The 15,176-nt window shown below is 41.8% G+C and overlaps 1 protein-coding gene across 1 annotated transcript in view; it reads left to right on the top strand.

Annotated features, from left to right (window-relative positions):
* Positions 1–8,509, top strand: part of ANAPC7 (anaphase promoting complex subunit 7) — a 154,864-nt gene extending 146,355 nt beyond the window's left edge. Inside the window, exon 11 of the mRNA XM_086943014.1 lies at positions 5,754–8,509. Within this exon, the coding sequence (XP_086799140.1) occupies positions 5,754–5,943 (190 nt within the window). The 3' untranslated portion in view covers positions 5,944–8,509. The remainder of the gene's footprint in view (positions 1–5,753) is intronic.
* Positions 8,510–15,176: the final 6,667 nt, after the last annotated feature.

Here is a 15,176-nt window from a genome sequence, read left to right as displayed (position 1 = left end):
GGTCCAAAATATCTAATCAGTAGTTGCCTTGCCTTATCAATATGCTATCTTTTCTGGTGCAGGACATAAGTGATCTCCTCACACGTTAGCATCTGTCAGAGGTTATGTACCTATTTTTTCACTGACAGTATGTCCGGTCTTTCTAGTCGGCTGCAGTAGGTTGTCTGGGTGCCCCAGCAGATGATGCATCGTAGCTCTGACATTTTCTCCTACATCCCAGTTGAATGGCGCTTAAGTCTACTCAAGTGGTTCTCGGATCCCACTCCAGCAGTAGCTAGAATTCTTTTCCAAATGTATGTGAATACAGTCCCACTAAAAGTAAGTTTTTTCCCACCTCTGTACCACGCCTCGGTTCTAGATCTGTTCTAGGCTACTGATTCCAGCCCGCTGTTTGCTCGAGACCGCGAAAGAGGCTGGTGCTGGAGGCTTGCAGTGTGGCGCAGTGCGGCTCCCTGGTTGTTTGCAGCACCGCGTGCCGCGCCGTGTGTGGGAGTGCGGCATTACCGCTAGCAAGACCCCCCTGAAGCTTCATTGAAAGGCAAGTTTTTGCAAGCGGGTGCCGGGGGGGGGGGGGGGGGGGTTGAGTTCACCAAGTGGTTATTTGTCTTCTGCGGCTGGAGCCGCGAGTTTCTCCAGCGGCCCCCAGTGCCTCATAAGCCTCCTCAGCGGAAGGTGCCGCGCGAGACACCCCAGTGCACCTGCATAGGGGGTGTGAGTCTCGCCAGTCTCGCCAGTCTTTCCAGAGTCTCACCCGAGGCAGCAGGAGCTGTGTCAGCAGGAGTTGTGCAAGACACCCGCAGCAGCAGGATCTTGCTCCGCCATCGTCGTTCGCAGCTGCAGCATCGGTGGTCGGTGAGGAATCCCCCCCCCCCCCCCCCCCCCCCTTCTTGGCTTTAGACCACAGACCCTTCGCTGTATACCGCTTGAAAAGGGGAAGCCTCAACATTGGGTTCGGACTTTGTGCTCTGGACACTGATTATCCTTTCACTGACAGTATGTCAGGTCTTTTCTAGTCGGCTGCAGTAGGTTGTCTGGGTGCCCCAGCAGATGATGCATCGTAGCTCTGACATTTTCTCCTACATCCCAGTTGAATGGCGCTTAAGTCTACTCAAGTGGTTCTCGGATCCCACTCCAGCAGTAGCTAGAATTTCTTTCCAAATGTATGTGAATACAGTCCCACTAAAAGTGAGTTTTTTTTACCACCCCTGTACCAAGCCTCGAACACCTGTTATAAGTTTTGTTGTGTATCAGTTTGAAACAAACTGGACTTGGATACTAACAGAATATGAGTTTATATATTGCTTCCCTCTATGTGACACACTTTAGCCCTTGGGAATTTCTCCCCTATTTACTTACCTTGCCCAGTTTTCTTGATACAGACATTTTATGCTGATTCCCAAGTAACATTTTTGTCGAGGAAAAAAATCCATGTATCTGTTATTTGTAGAAATTGTGTTCATTGTTAAAATGATGTCCATATTCTTTGCCATAAGATGTCTTTTTATTTCTTTTTTCAAACTTTCATCATGGTGGACAAAATGTTAAAACTATTTTCACCTGCTGAGTCAGAAGTTAGGAGAGATTAAATGTACAAAGCTTTTGTTGGCTTGACAACAATACTGTCTTTTTACACTTCTCTAATATGCAAACTAATTTATTCTAAACCAGTGAAGTTAAGAGTTATACATGAGGCTGACAGAAATCAAACAAGTAAGGAAGTTAAAGGTAAACCTAGGCATAGACTCCATTACATATTGTATTACTTAGTCATGTCGTATTTTTCAAATTTATATGTATGGCTCCTTCACTGAGTGTGCAGCCTAGACTTCTATCTTGAACTGTGTGTGCGTGTGTGTTTTTGAAGCTTGTACTGCCAATTCCAGTATGATGTGTGAAAGACATTCTGATTGATATATATATATATATATATATATATATATATATATATATATATATATATATATATATATATATTTTCTCCCATCGATCTCCGGTATGATAGGAACGCTGTCGTCGGGCGGTCCGAGTAGGGACACCGGAAGTCCCAAAATGTCCTCTCACCAATATTTTTCGTACAAAAGATACTCGGACACCTTCCTTCTGCAAAAAGTGATTTATTGCGGCAAAAAACAACGCGTTGCGGCGATTAAGCCTTGATCAAGCTTAATCGCCGAAATGCGTTGTTTTTTGCCGCAATAAATCACTCTTTGCAGAAGGAAGGTGTCCGTGTATCTTTCGTACGAAAAAGATTGGTGAGAGGATATATATATATATATATATATATATATATATATATATATTTATTTTTGCATGGTGCATTAATATAATCTACTTCTGTAATGGTAAAACAATCACTGTAAACTAGAGTAGGTCAAAGTAATCTCAAATTAAGTAACTGGTAAAGTAAGTCAACTAATCATCTGTAATCAAATACAGGGTAGGTCATTATTTTCTTTTATACGATGTTGAGTAAGTAGTTCCATTTTATAATCCAGTGAAGGCAACTTAATTGGAGTACTATCCTTCCATAATTTAATGAGGTATTTGGCAATGAGAGTATTCATATTCTTTGATTTGAAGCAGGCTAAAGAAGGACAAAACAAAGTAATATTTTGAAATCCAGGAAAGGTTGCAGTAATTCAACTAATATTAATGCGCAATACGGAAGCCAAGTAATTTCCTGTAATATATCAGCATTCTGAATAATTACCTTCTGTTCTCTAATGCGGAGTCAAATAGTCCTGATAATTTACTGTAATCCAAGTGCTATAATTTCTTGTATTCTAATGCTGGATAAAGCAATTGAAATATTTATTTTCCCTTATCTTATGTTACATTAAAGTAAAGGAGTTGGAGCTATCTACTTCTGAAATCTAATGCAAGATAAACTAATCATAGTAATATGCTGTTCTCTAATGCAAGGTAGAATAATCGGGTTAAGCTTCCTCCTCAATGCTAATGCAGAAGAAAACAATGAATGAGCTCTTCTATTATCCACTGTCAAGCAATGTAATTATAATTAGCTCAATGTGTAATCAAATGCAGAGTAAAGCAAGCATAGAACATTTGTTCTATAATCCTCCCAAAATGGCAAAGTAATCTGAGTATTTTGCATATGTGAGCTAATGCATATTACTAGATGTTTCCAAAAATGTCACTTAATTTCTCTGTATAAACCATAATCCGGATATTGCTAGTTAATTTATAGCGAGGCAATCCAAATTAACATAATAGCCAGAAATAGTGTGTATGTTTAAAAAAAACTAGATCTATTGGATATGATTGTAGAGAAACACATTTTTAGGAAGATGTTCCTATGATTTTTTTGGGCTGAATATATTTAAATTATTGTTTATTTCTAAGACCATAAAGTTATTGCAAGTCTTCGAAGACAAAATTGGACTATGATAAGTTGGCCAACAAAGTATTACTGTGTGTAAGCCAAATATAAGATATCAGCTACACTAAAAAAGAACAGGGTATTGTTAATTTGAGAGACTAGCCTATGCATCGAATCCCAAATGCCAGATTTGTTGCTCCAAACATAAATTTGCATTAGAAGAGATTCTGATGCATCCTTTTTGAAACAATTGTGATTACTGAATTTTAATGAATTAGCTATGCTGAGATTTCCCTTAGAAATAAGTAACGGGAGATTGTCATTCTTTGATCATAATGCATGTTTTATACAATAATTAGTTGACATTAATAGGTATTGATCTCTGTCTGAATGTAATTTGACTAATAGATATTCCACAACTGGTGCTTTTTCATTATTATTTGCAATGGGTTCTATACCATTAGTTTTAATTGATACCCTGAGTAGTCCCTGAAATCTTTTGCTTATTTTTTTTATTTATTTTTATTATCCCATCCACAACGTGCATTATAGTTTCAGCACTCAATGGGGTAATAGTGAAAATGACAGCATAGGTAATGACTCTCACAGAGAAATTGAGATTTCAAAATGGAGTGATGCCTAAAAAGGGATTTCTTGTCATCCGTTTTGATTCAAAGTAAAGGGCTAAAGGTGTCGGAGGTAGTAATCCAGACAAGTCCCTCTCAGCAATTGTTTTCTCATATAGAGCAGTCATTGCGTATATGAATGGAGTATGACATTTATGGTGTCCAGGTGTTTCCTATAGAAAATAACATCTTACTCTGTTGGAATTTTCTGTGTCAAGGAGGATAATTGCTAAAGCAATCCTATGAGTATTTGTGATCTACAGCATTGTAATCATCAAGTTATTATAAACAGTAGTGTAGAAACCTAGAACAAAACTATACTGCTGAGAGCAGGACTGAGTTAATCCTGTTAGCCAATATTTTTAGATAGTTCTTTCCATCCACAGTTAATAACGAAAGTTGATTGTGTGGGCTACATTTTATTAATGTAAATTATAAATGGCTCCATTAGCCCACCACTCTCTTTGCTATTAATATTGCATTCTGGGCTACAATCCAAAAGGATAAAATCATACAAAAGCTTGATTTATTTGCAAAATTCTCTTGATATTCCAGCCTTAATGCTGGTGTTGTGAAACTGAAACAGATCAATAGTTTGACAAAGCCATCCAGACTAAAATATGGCTAGTTTTAGGATTCCCTTGTTTGATTTAAAACCATGACCCCATGGTGCGGATATATTACATGCATCTTCCAAAATTGTATTGGAATCCCCACCCTAGACTATTGAGCCACAAAAAGCAGTGATAACAAGATGAAACCCTTAGAAGGAACACTCAAAATGTAATGTAATTATTAATATGGCATTGGGTGATGATGATTTATTGGCTGATGGAGCTGGCTGAATGTCTTGGGACACTAATCAAACTATTAAAAATCAAAACCAGAGCCTCTGTAGTATTTTTTGTGGTGAGAACAAAGCAATCCGACTAATCATCTGTATTCTGGTGCAGGGTAAGGTGAGCCGTGTTCTCTTCTTTAATGTAAATGCAAGTTAAACAATCAACATGTCTGTTATTTACTGCAGGGTGAGCTAATTAGTGTAATCTCCTGCTGCAGTCCTATGCTGTTTTTATTTACCGATATTGTACCTGCTCTGTGTATACCTTAAATGGTGCATGCATTGCTCTCCATGTTTAAGTAAAGCTTGCCCTACTATCCATACGCTGTAAAAGCTACACTACAGCAAAGTATGCAGTATCTGGAATGTTGAGGAGAGCCTTATTCACCGACAGTAGTGCACACAAGTGGATAGGGTTTCCATGTTGGAAGGAAAACCAAAACATTAACACATTTTAGAACGTTTGGAAGACTAATCATATGATAGAATGAAACTGACTGGGCATTTCAACTTATGCTCACAAAGGCACCTTGATACCAAAGAGGTGAGTGGAAGCCTATTCTTTCTGGTGGGATAATGTGGTGATCTTGGATTGAATATAGAGGGTAATTACAATGTCTTTTAGATCGGCCCATTCCCCTCTCCTGTCAGCTTTTGGTAACCACATTCAATCAATGTGAATGATTGATAGCTTGTAACTCTACAGTTTATAGTGCTCCAAGTGAAGCCTACCAATTTATGACCACGTTCCGCAGCAGGAAATTGTCTCTGGAGTAATTTACTCTGCTTGTTATTGAAAACTAACTTTGGTAACCTTGACTTCTGGGATTGCCGGTGGCAGTAGAATGGATGGCATGGTTTCATAATCACATAAAAGACTTCATTAATATGTATTTATTACTCTTCACTCACTTATTATAAAGCTATTTCTGTCTGCTTGGTCTAGCTTGGATCCCAACGACCAGAAGTCTTTGGATGGAATGCAGAAAATGGAAAAGGAAGAAAGCCCCACAGATGCAACTCAAGAGGAAGACGTGGATGATATGGAAGGAAGCGGGGAAGAGGGGGATCTGGAGGGGAGTGACAGCGAAGCAGCTCAGTGGGCGGATCAAGAACAGTGGTTTGGCATGCAGTGAAAATTTTAACCATGGCACAGGCTGCCTCAGGAAAACGTCACCCTGTTGGGCTTTGATGTGTGGCTGCACCCCGTTCTGTGCACCGTGCAGCTTGTGTTTGGGCAGTTTGGACTGGCTTATTAAACAAACCTTTGTTGCATCTAACAGCAGTGCAATCCCAGGTTGTGTTTACTTTTTAATTGCTTCTGTGATGCACAATATGTCATTAATTATCACCTTGCTAGCATTTATTCTCTTGGTTCCTGCTTTATCAGGGAGCATCGTTTTTCCTGTCACAAGATACTAGGGTAATTAGAAAGATTTTATGTTACGTTACTAGAGCAAAATGTTCATTCAACGTACAAGGAAGGTATGGATGCAAGATTAAGTGAATAAGGTGCTGTCTGTTGGGCACCAAGTACTTTGGACAAGCTGCATACTTCTATGTCCCATCTTCCCTTTTTCCAATCAATTTGATTTTTATCCCTAGTAGAAAGAGGAAACTGCGAGCACTATTGGAAAAATGAACTTGGTAGCTTGGGCGCTTCATTGACACTACCAACACACTAGGCTTACTTCATGCAAGTCTGCTTGATTATCTTTAGATCAGTTTCTGTTCGGGTTCTTTGTATGGAGTATGGACTCCTCCCCCAGATAGTTCTTACTTGTGCCTCTTGCTGCTTCTGTTTTTTCTCTTGCCTACCAGCTTTTTACGCTCTTTCTTGAGATCCCATGTGTGACGCAATCCACTGGACTAAAGGAGTGCCAGTTCTGTGGCTTACAGTTTTAAAACGTTGATAGACACTGGTTTTGCTTGCTGTATTTGGAACCTCTCCTCCTTCAGGCTAGCCGTTCTCTCTGCTGCTAGTATGACCTTCGCAGGTACTGATTCAATCAGTAGCTCTGCTCGCCACCCGTAACTAAGGTTTTGTCTGCATCATCCGGCTCAGCTGACAACCCTCACTTCTTTTATGCAGTTGCCTGATTTTCAACTAGGTCATCCCTCAGTTGATCCTTCAGGCTTGCCACTGCCTGGCCACCAGTTATTTGCCTGAAGTGTAGCAGGTCCCCAAGCTTGAACCATCTACGTTTACTGTGGCTAGACTAAGGCACCCATCTCTTCCCTTGATGCGACAATCCTAACGATTCAGATGAGGAGGTGGAGAAGATCTGTAGCTTGTTAGCATTTTTTCTGTACCACAGTAGGTTTGTGCCTAAAATGCAGAGTTTGCCCATTTAAAAAGGGAGTTTGGGCTTTTTTGCATGAGCCATCAATTATCTCAGTATTCATGAATGGAGTTTCTGGTCCCCAGAACATTTTCTCTTGAACGCCTATGTTTTCAAATGCGATAGCCATGAAATGTGATAATGTAGAGTTTTCTTAAATATGAGGGGGAGTAGTAGTATTCTAACCCCTCTCCCATTCCCCATGCAATTTAGAGATGTGAAAGCACTTGGCAAGGCACTAAGGTGCCTTCTAGAGCCATTTCAGTCACACATTTTTTGGGAGGCTTGGAAACTGTAAGAAGACGTACATATGTGCCTACTAAGTTCTACTCATGACCGTAGATCTACGGCTGCCCCATTTTAGGGTGTAAGCGTACGTGCACTGTTGTGGATGTTTTCCTGTTTTTTATAACAGAAGCTTAGCGGAAGGTTTCGGCCCTCCCTTTAGATGAGGGGACATTTACTCATCTGTATGCATATGTATTCTTCAAATATCTCATTAGTCTGGAGAAAGAGTAGTAGAAATAATAGTGTTGTCATTGTGAGTGACCCATACCTTTCAGTTCTACTCCAGGCAAAGTACAAATGAGCAGCTGTGAAGAGGCCTCCTCGCTCACAGTCCAATAAGAAAACAAGGGAGCAGTTCTGAATAGTTGTCTTGGGTTGTGCATTAATTTGTATGACAAATGCTACGGCATTGCAGACATTTTGGCATGAGCCAACGTTGTGGTGCTGGGTGTAAAGTGGACCTGTGGTGGGGATGCAGGGCTGCCTCTATCCAGGTGAATATTTTCACCACATTTATGTGCACTTTCAGTTCTGATGGGTCCATCACCAACCAGGAACGACCTTGTGCTGGAGTTTAAATGTTAATGTGGTAACACAGTTATATATAACTGATATTTGAAGGGTGTACATCTGTACGCAATGAACAAGTGCGCTGTGCAAAAACTGAATTCAGGATTTTGTGCCTGTAGTGCTACTAACACAACCTTTCACTTCATGTGACTATTTGTGGCATGTCTGGTTTGTTGGACTGTTGCATTGTGCAAAATCTGCTTACCCTGGCAAAGACGACCACAGCTGCACAGAGTGATCTGCCTGTGTATTTATTAACAATCTGCTTGTTCGGACCACAGACATACAAACTCTAACAATGTATAGGAAAAATCCAAATTAAGTTAAACATGTATGTGTAAATTGCTCTTCTTTTGATGTAAAACAATGAACTCTCTCAGAGGTGCACGTTTTGAAACTGTGAAAGGTAATGTAGAACGTCTCAAATGTATATTAGTACCTTCATTTTATACCTCCAAACTGTTTGTATGATACTAAGCGCTATAAAAGTATTTGTTTTGTATCCAGTTGTCTTTTTATTCGAACACTCTTGTATCTCTTTAGCCATTTGAGCGTGCAAATTTGTTGATGAAGAAATCGCGAGGCCTTTAAAATTGGACAAGTTTGAAATCATAATACTTTTAGTCTGAAGGATGCAAAAATGCTTTAGTAGCTTCTCAAATTATTTGTACATATGCAGTGTGTTCACTCACCAGTTTGATTCAGGCACCAAACTGAATTCTTTCTTTCAGTTTTTTAAAATGCATTTCGAACTCACTGGCGCTGGTCAACAGTTTGAACAGGTGCAGCACCTCGGCTGTAGTGGCACACAGCTTGATGAACGCTTGTGCAAAACCTTAAAGAAGAGTACGACACTTCTCTGCTGGTTTGAAGCATGGTTACATAGGCTGTAGCGAGGCTGTTAAAAATAATTACCTACTAGGTTAGTGGAATTTCTCAATATGTGGAAAAACAAAGCATCAATAAAAGTAGGTCTCGGAGTGACTTCTGCAGAATTTTCCAGGTGGTGACATGGAATAATAACGAAGTGAGAATGGTGTGAGAACTCGCATATTCATTCACTCATCCACCTATGCATTTTCTTCAGTGGGGTAATCACCTGTTCCAGACATCGGACTGTAACATACCCACATGTCACTCATGCCTTAACCATTCATGTTTTGAGAGCAATAGGTTTGTACAAATCTTCAATGTTGGATCTGTTCTGAGGAAATGGAAGATTGTGCTAATTGCCTTTTGTGAGAGAGGGAAGCTTGCTTTGCTGTTTCAGTGCTGTTTGTATTGTGTGAGGAACTAAAGTTTGCAATGTTGTTGCCTGATTTGTACCTGTGTTTGTGGATGCTACCCGACCTGCAGCTGCCCTCTGCAGAAGGGATGCTTGCACTGTTTCTGCCCAAGATGTAGGTGATTCCACTGCGGTTGCCCCATGTTATAGATACAGATATAGATATAGATATATAGTCTTGCATAACATGCCCAGACCACTAGGAAGGTTTTATTGGACCCTGTGCAAAACTAGTTGTGAGGCCCTGACCTAGAGACCCTGGTTTTAATCACAGCTTTCCAGCTCAAACAAACGTTGACCCAGGGTAATTACTTACATTGGATTCCTTTTCAGTGATCACCACATTTGAGCCTACTTGAAACAATTTTGTTCAGGATGTGCACTGTAGAAAATCCTCTTGTATATGGTTTAATCAACCATAAGATTGCTCCATCTATGACAACAGTAAAGGCCTTGTATAGGATGCATAAGAGATCAGACTTGCCTCTTGGGTTACTAATACATTTATCAATCAGGCGGAAAAGGGAAATAATGTGGTATCCATCCAGGCTATTCCTTTTCTCCAATGTGCCTCCTTTTCCATGATCACCACATTTGAGAGAACCTTGAAATAGTTTGGAATGCACACTGTACAACAACCTCTCTTTTGTATGGTTTAATTGCCCATAATGTTGCTCCATCTGTAAAAGGCTCATACAGGAGGAAGCAAAACAGCTGACTTGCCTCTTGAGACATTAATGAAATTGTCACTGCAGAAAGGGTGTGGGTCACTAATTTAATAAAGGCCTCTCGGAGCAGTGATATAATCTAATGTGCTAAAGTGAAACAATCCAACAATTAAAGTTCATACCTCTGTTATAAATAAAGTGCCAGCCACTAATATTTGCAGAGGAGTGGGGGAGGGGGTTCAAGGTTGAGCCAAGAGTTGTTCCTTTCAGCCTCCAATCCACTACTTTTACAGGATGCAAAACAGATTGGTTTGCAAATAATTATAGTGTGGAAATGTGCCTTTTAATGTGCACACCGATGCAGGGTTCACCTTTATCTTGTCCAAGGGTCCATAGACCACAAAATAGAGATTGGCACTGAAGCTGGAATTCAAAGAACAAGTTTATTAATCACTCATGAGTGGGACCACATCCAAACAGCACTCTCGAGTGCTGCCTGAGGTAATACATTGAATACACAGACCATGGTGCTTTTATACAGAGTTTGTTGCAGAGTAAGCATGTAGTTACAAATAGAAGGTACAAGCATACACAGGAATAACTACCGACAGACATGGGCAGATGGGAGATCACTTAGTCAGCAAAGTGGGAGGGGGAACAGAACTGCTTACAACAGCAAAGAGTGATTGACAGTTACATCTTGGACTAGGTGCATTCCAGCAGCTACAGGCCTTTTCTCAACACATACATTGCTTTGGCACAGTACAGGAGTTAACTAAAGGTGATGACACAAGCAGAATAGAAAGGCAAGCAACAGTGAAGACTGAAGAATTACATAGCTAACTAAATGGATGCAACAAACAAGATGGCTTCAGCTCATGCTAACTGTAATTGTTTTCGATTTCCCCCAATGGGATCCGGTAGTCACTGGCTTGCTACCCTGCTAGTGTTTACAGCAAGGCAGGAGATGCTTTGCTATTAGGTGTATAGTTAATTATCTCAAGGTGTATGCATTCTTGCTGTTCACACTTATTCAGTTGGGGGGTGTGGCTTGGCAGCATGGGCATGTTCCGTTACATAGTTCAGGCTGTGATGACAATGAGCCATCCTGGGAAAGATGCTCTGTATGGGCAACCTCGCCAATAGCCTGTTGCAAGTCCTGCTAAATTGACCCCCTCCCCACTACTGAGGCTGGTGAATATGCCCTATGAAACAGGGATTTTGCCACAATATTTGATGCAACATACCAATATTCCTGGGGACTCCACCTGACCGCAAATCACCAAAACACGATGACAAACAGGAGAAGTAGGGTATGTTGCTTAGCCCATCTGTTTTTAATTATGTGGTAGGGAGACCCCCAGTATAAAATAATTCTAGCTCACTCACATAAAATTGTAATATATGTTTGACAGTTTAACAAAGGATGCACATAAATGTCAACACAAGTGACTCCCAAATTAGGGAACCCATAACTAGGAGACTGTACAATCAGTGCACATTAGTACTCTTGAGTTCTCCCAGTCCAGGATATGAATCCACTAGGTAGGTGAGCATTGATTATCCTATATGAGTACACAAATGTATGCTCATTCTCTAATAGGTTTGGCTATTTCTTGCAGGAATTTTGTATTTCTCTGTTTTTGTGTATGTACACTATATAACAGTTATTTCTTTAACCACTCACTCTTAAGTGCATTGGCAATCTGTTTTGTACCTGTCCGTTATGTGTGAGCGAATTGTGTGATGTTCTTTCTGGTGCCTCCACCCGTCTTTAAACTATTATTTGTGTTAGGGAAGATTGTCCTGCAGCTGTCCATGTTGTCTTGCTGTGAAGCTCCGTATAAAACTTTCCACTTGAAATGAGAAAAAGGGGTCCTCATGCCAATGCTTGTTTCAATGCATGATGTGAGTGAAAGTGTGATGCCTCACCAAATATGTGAGGCGACTTTACTTTTGGTTTTAGGAGCAAATCAAGCGGCTTTTGAAAGGAAATATGTGACTTTTTAAAAGGTAGGTGACAAGTTGTTCTATGTCATGTATAGCACCTCAAGCAATTTTTAGACAACATTGCTTTGCATGCTGTGATTTTGATCCCATAATGAATCTTTTAAAAGCAAGACTTCCATGTAATAGCGGCTGAACCCCTTCCCACCCTACCCAAAAAAATAGAAGAAGGTATCTGATGTTGCGGTTCCAGAGCACAGAGATGTGAAATGCAAGATATCATTTAGTTCCTGGCTTTCTCCCTTTTTAGGTTTTGACTGGCGTAAACGATGCGAAAGCATCGTTTCGCTGGGCGAAAACCTATTGATATATAGTATGTGGGGCATGGTCCGTCCCCAGTCTCCCATTGGCTAGCTCCATAAATGGAGGCTAGCCATTGGGAGACGGCTCTGTCCGTCAATGCCGGACCAGATTCGTGGGCGTTCCCGAGAATTTTTGGCTTTTGGCTACGTCAGTCTCGGGAATGCCCCGAATCTGGTCCGGCATTGAAGGCACCCGCCTTCCTGCTCGGGCCGCGCTTTGAACGGGTGCGAAATGTTTTGCTGTGTCCCTGAGGCTAGTACGACTCCTAGTGTGTTGGACACTGTGTGTATCGTAGTCCTTATTGGTAAGAAGCTGAAGCGAGTGCACTAAGAACTGTAAGTTGGGATGAGGAGAACTGGGCGCTTCGTATTCTGCATCCGAGCGCCTGGGACACAGCCACACCCCTCCTGCATCTAAAGCCAGCCGGACGCGTCACCAGGTACGCCTCGCCCCCTTTGCTCTGGCCAGCGAGACTGTGCGCACCTTACCAGCCAGTAAGAGGCATACGCTGCAACCGCGCGCTGAGAACAGTGCGCTTCTGATACGGTTGCTGGTACGCCTCACACCTGCCTTCCACAGTGTTCGCGTCGTACGCCGGCTCACACGAGAAGCGTGAGCTTTAGTAGGGCACCTCCGTTGAAGCCGTACGGGACGTACGAGAGCGCTGCGAAGCGCACCAAGACCAGAGAACTGCACAATGGAACGAAACCTTGCCTTTTTTTAAGACCTACAAGTACCTGTTAAGACCTGAACAACGGGATCAGGGAGATTAGCTGGTGTGAATGCTTTGTCCGGGCCCATTGTCCTAGAGTTTCACAAAATGTGCACCGTGCATGTATTGCATTTAAGCGCGTGGCTAATGCATTTTTTTCACTTGGTCTCGGTCCTAGAGTTTCACACAATGTGCACCGTGCATGTATTGCATTTAAGCGCGTGGCTAATGCATTTTTTTCACTTGGTCTCGGGTTCTCATGGGGATACGCATGAGCCTGAGGGTTCAAACCTGTCAGCTGGCTTGATTTACTCTTCTTGCTGGTCCTTTTTAAACAACTAATTCATCACTCTACATTTTAGAAGCACGATTTTCCAATTCTAGTTCAGTATTGTGGACACCATTGTTTTAGCCCAAAATGGATGCAGTTTTGCTCAAGGAACGGTTTAATTCCCCCACCCTTCTTCAAAACCCCCCTCCCGTTGCTATGATGAGGATTATTTTGCTAGAGCATTCTGGGACTGCAGATGTAGACTGCGGCAAAAATGTTGGTATGCACCTGGAAAAATTATTTCCCGGTCTCCTGCCTAAAATAAGATATAGTATTGTAGCAAATCAGTTAAACACCTTAAAATATAACAAAAACAAAAGCCTTCTTGAATATAATGATCCTCTTTTTGGTCATTTTGTAAATAATGGGCATTTTAAAATAGCCTCGTATCCCAAGCAGGCATCACCATGAAATCGATGATTTTTGATCTTCTGGTTAGCAAGCAACCTGGTGAGCTATTGCGGCAGCAGCAGACACGTTCCTGTCAGCTGAAAACGTACACATTGTTTTTGAGTCTGTCAAGAGCCTATAAGCAGGTCATCTGATTTGAACATCTGCCCTGTAGATATTTAGCAGTGTTTCCCTCCATTACAATCACCCCCCCCTCGTTTTTGTGTCCTGCCCTCTGACTGCCTCGTGTTTTCTGCCAATCTGCCCTCTGTTACAATCATCCCCCCCTCGTTTTTGTGTCCTTCTTCCCTCTGTCTGCCTGGTGTTTTGTGTCTTCTGCCCTCCGTTACAATCATCCCCCCCCCCTCGTTTTTGTGTCCTTCTTCCCTCTGTCTGCCTAGTGTTTTGTGCCGTTCTGCCCACCCTTAGAATCATCCCCCCCTCGTTTTTGTGTCCTTCTGCCCTCTGTCTGCCTGGTGTTTTGTGCCGTTCTGCCCTCCGTTAGAATCACCCTCCTCCCCTCGTTTTTGTGTCCTTCTTCCCTCTGTCTGCCTGGTGTTTTGTGCCGTTCTGCCCTCTGTTACAATCACCCCCCCCTCGTTTTTGTGTCCTTCTGCCCTCTGTCTGCCTCGTGATTTGTGCCGTTCTGCCTTCCGTTAGAATCACCCCCGCTCGTTTTTGTGTCCTTCTTCCCTCTGTCTGCCTGATGTTTTGTGCCGTTCCTCCACCTGAACTGAGCCCTTTAAAATAAGGCCATGCTCCAAAAAGTACTGCAGCCCCCTGCCCTGAACCATAAAAAACTACCCCCTACCTCTGTGAAGTACTCTGACTCTGCTCCCTACCCTCCCTTGGTGCCTAAAACTGTCCCCTGCCATGCACCCTACAAAGCCTCGACTTAGTAAACTGTCCCTTCTCTGTGTGCTTCGAGGCCGTAAAATGTAAGCCTAGGCACAAATGGTTGGTGATTTGTGGGGTAAAGTTTTATTTAATGTGATTTTATGTAGCGCGAACTTTACCCGAAGGTGTCAGAGCGCTTTACATAAGAACCAGTTGCCAAACCTAAGGACTTTGATTTACATGCGTTAAGTAAAAGATACAAACAGGAAGACAATTGAAATGTACTAGATGTAGTCACACAAATAAGAGACTGTTGATTCTCGTTATATTTCTATATACATATAGAAGGGATATGAATAGATGTACTGCAAGAGTCACATAGGAATGTTAGAGTAGAAAGGTCTACTGCATATACTAGTGAATACAGTCATCTCTATATACAGAAAAAATTAGTTATATTTAGAGGGGTCGGAGTGGGATGCAGTGGGTGGATGGATGCATGATGGATGGATGTAGCTTGTCTCCTTTCTGGTGAAGAATTGGCTTGGTAGTTTGGTCTGCCCTGTTCCCATGATGCACTGGGCCAGGGACAGACTGATTTGCATATAGCCAGGTTCTGAGCTGGGATGGTGCAGT

This window comes from Lissotriton vulgaris, chromosome 11 (genome assembly GCF_964263255.1).
Source record: "Lissotriton vulgaris chromosome 11, aLisVul1.2, whole genome shotgun sequence".
Taxonomy (NCBI): domain Eukaryota; kingdom Metazoa; phylum Chordata; class Amphibia; order Caudata; family Salamandridae; genus Lissotriton; species Lissotriton vulgaris.
The sequence above is the reverse complement of the archived record's forward strand: the minus strand, read 5'-3'. Positions and strand labels throughout refer to the sequence as shown.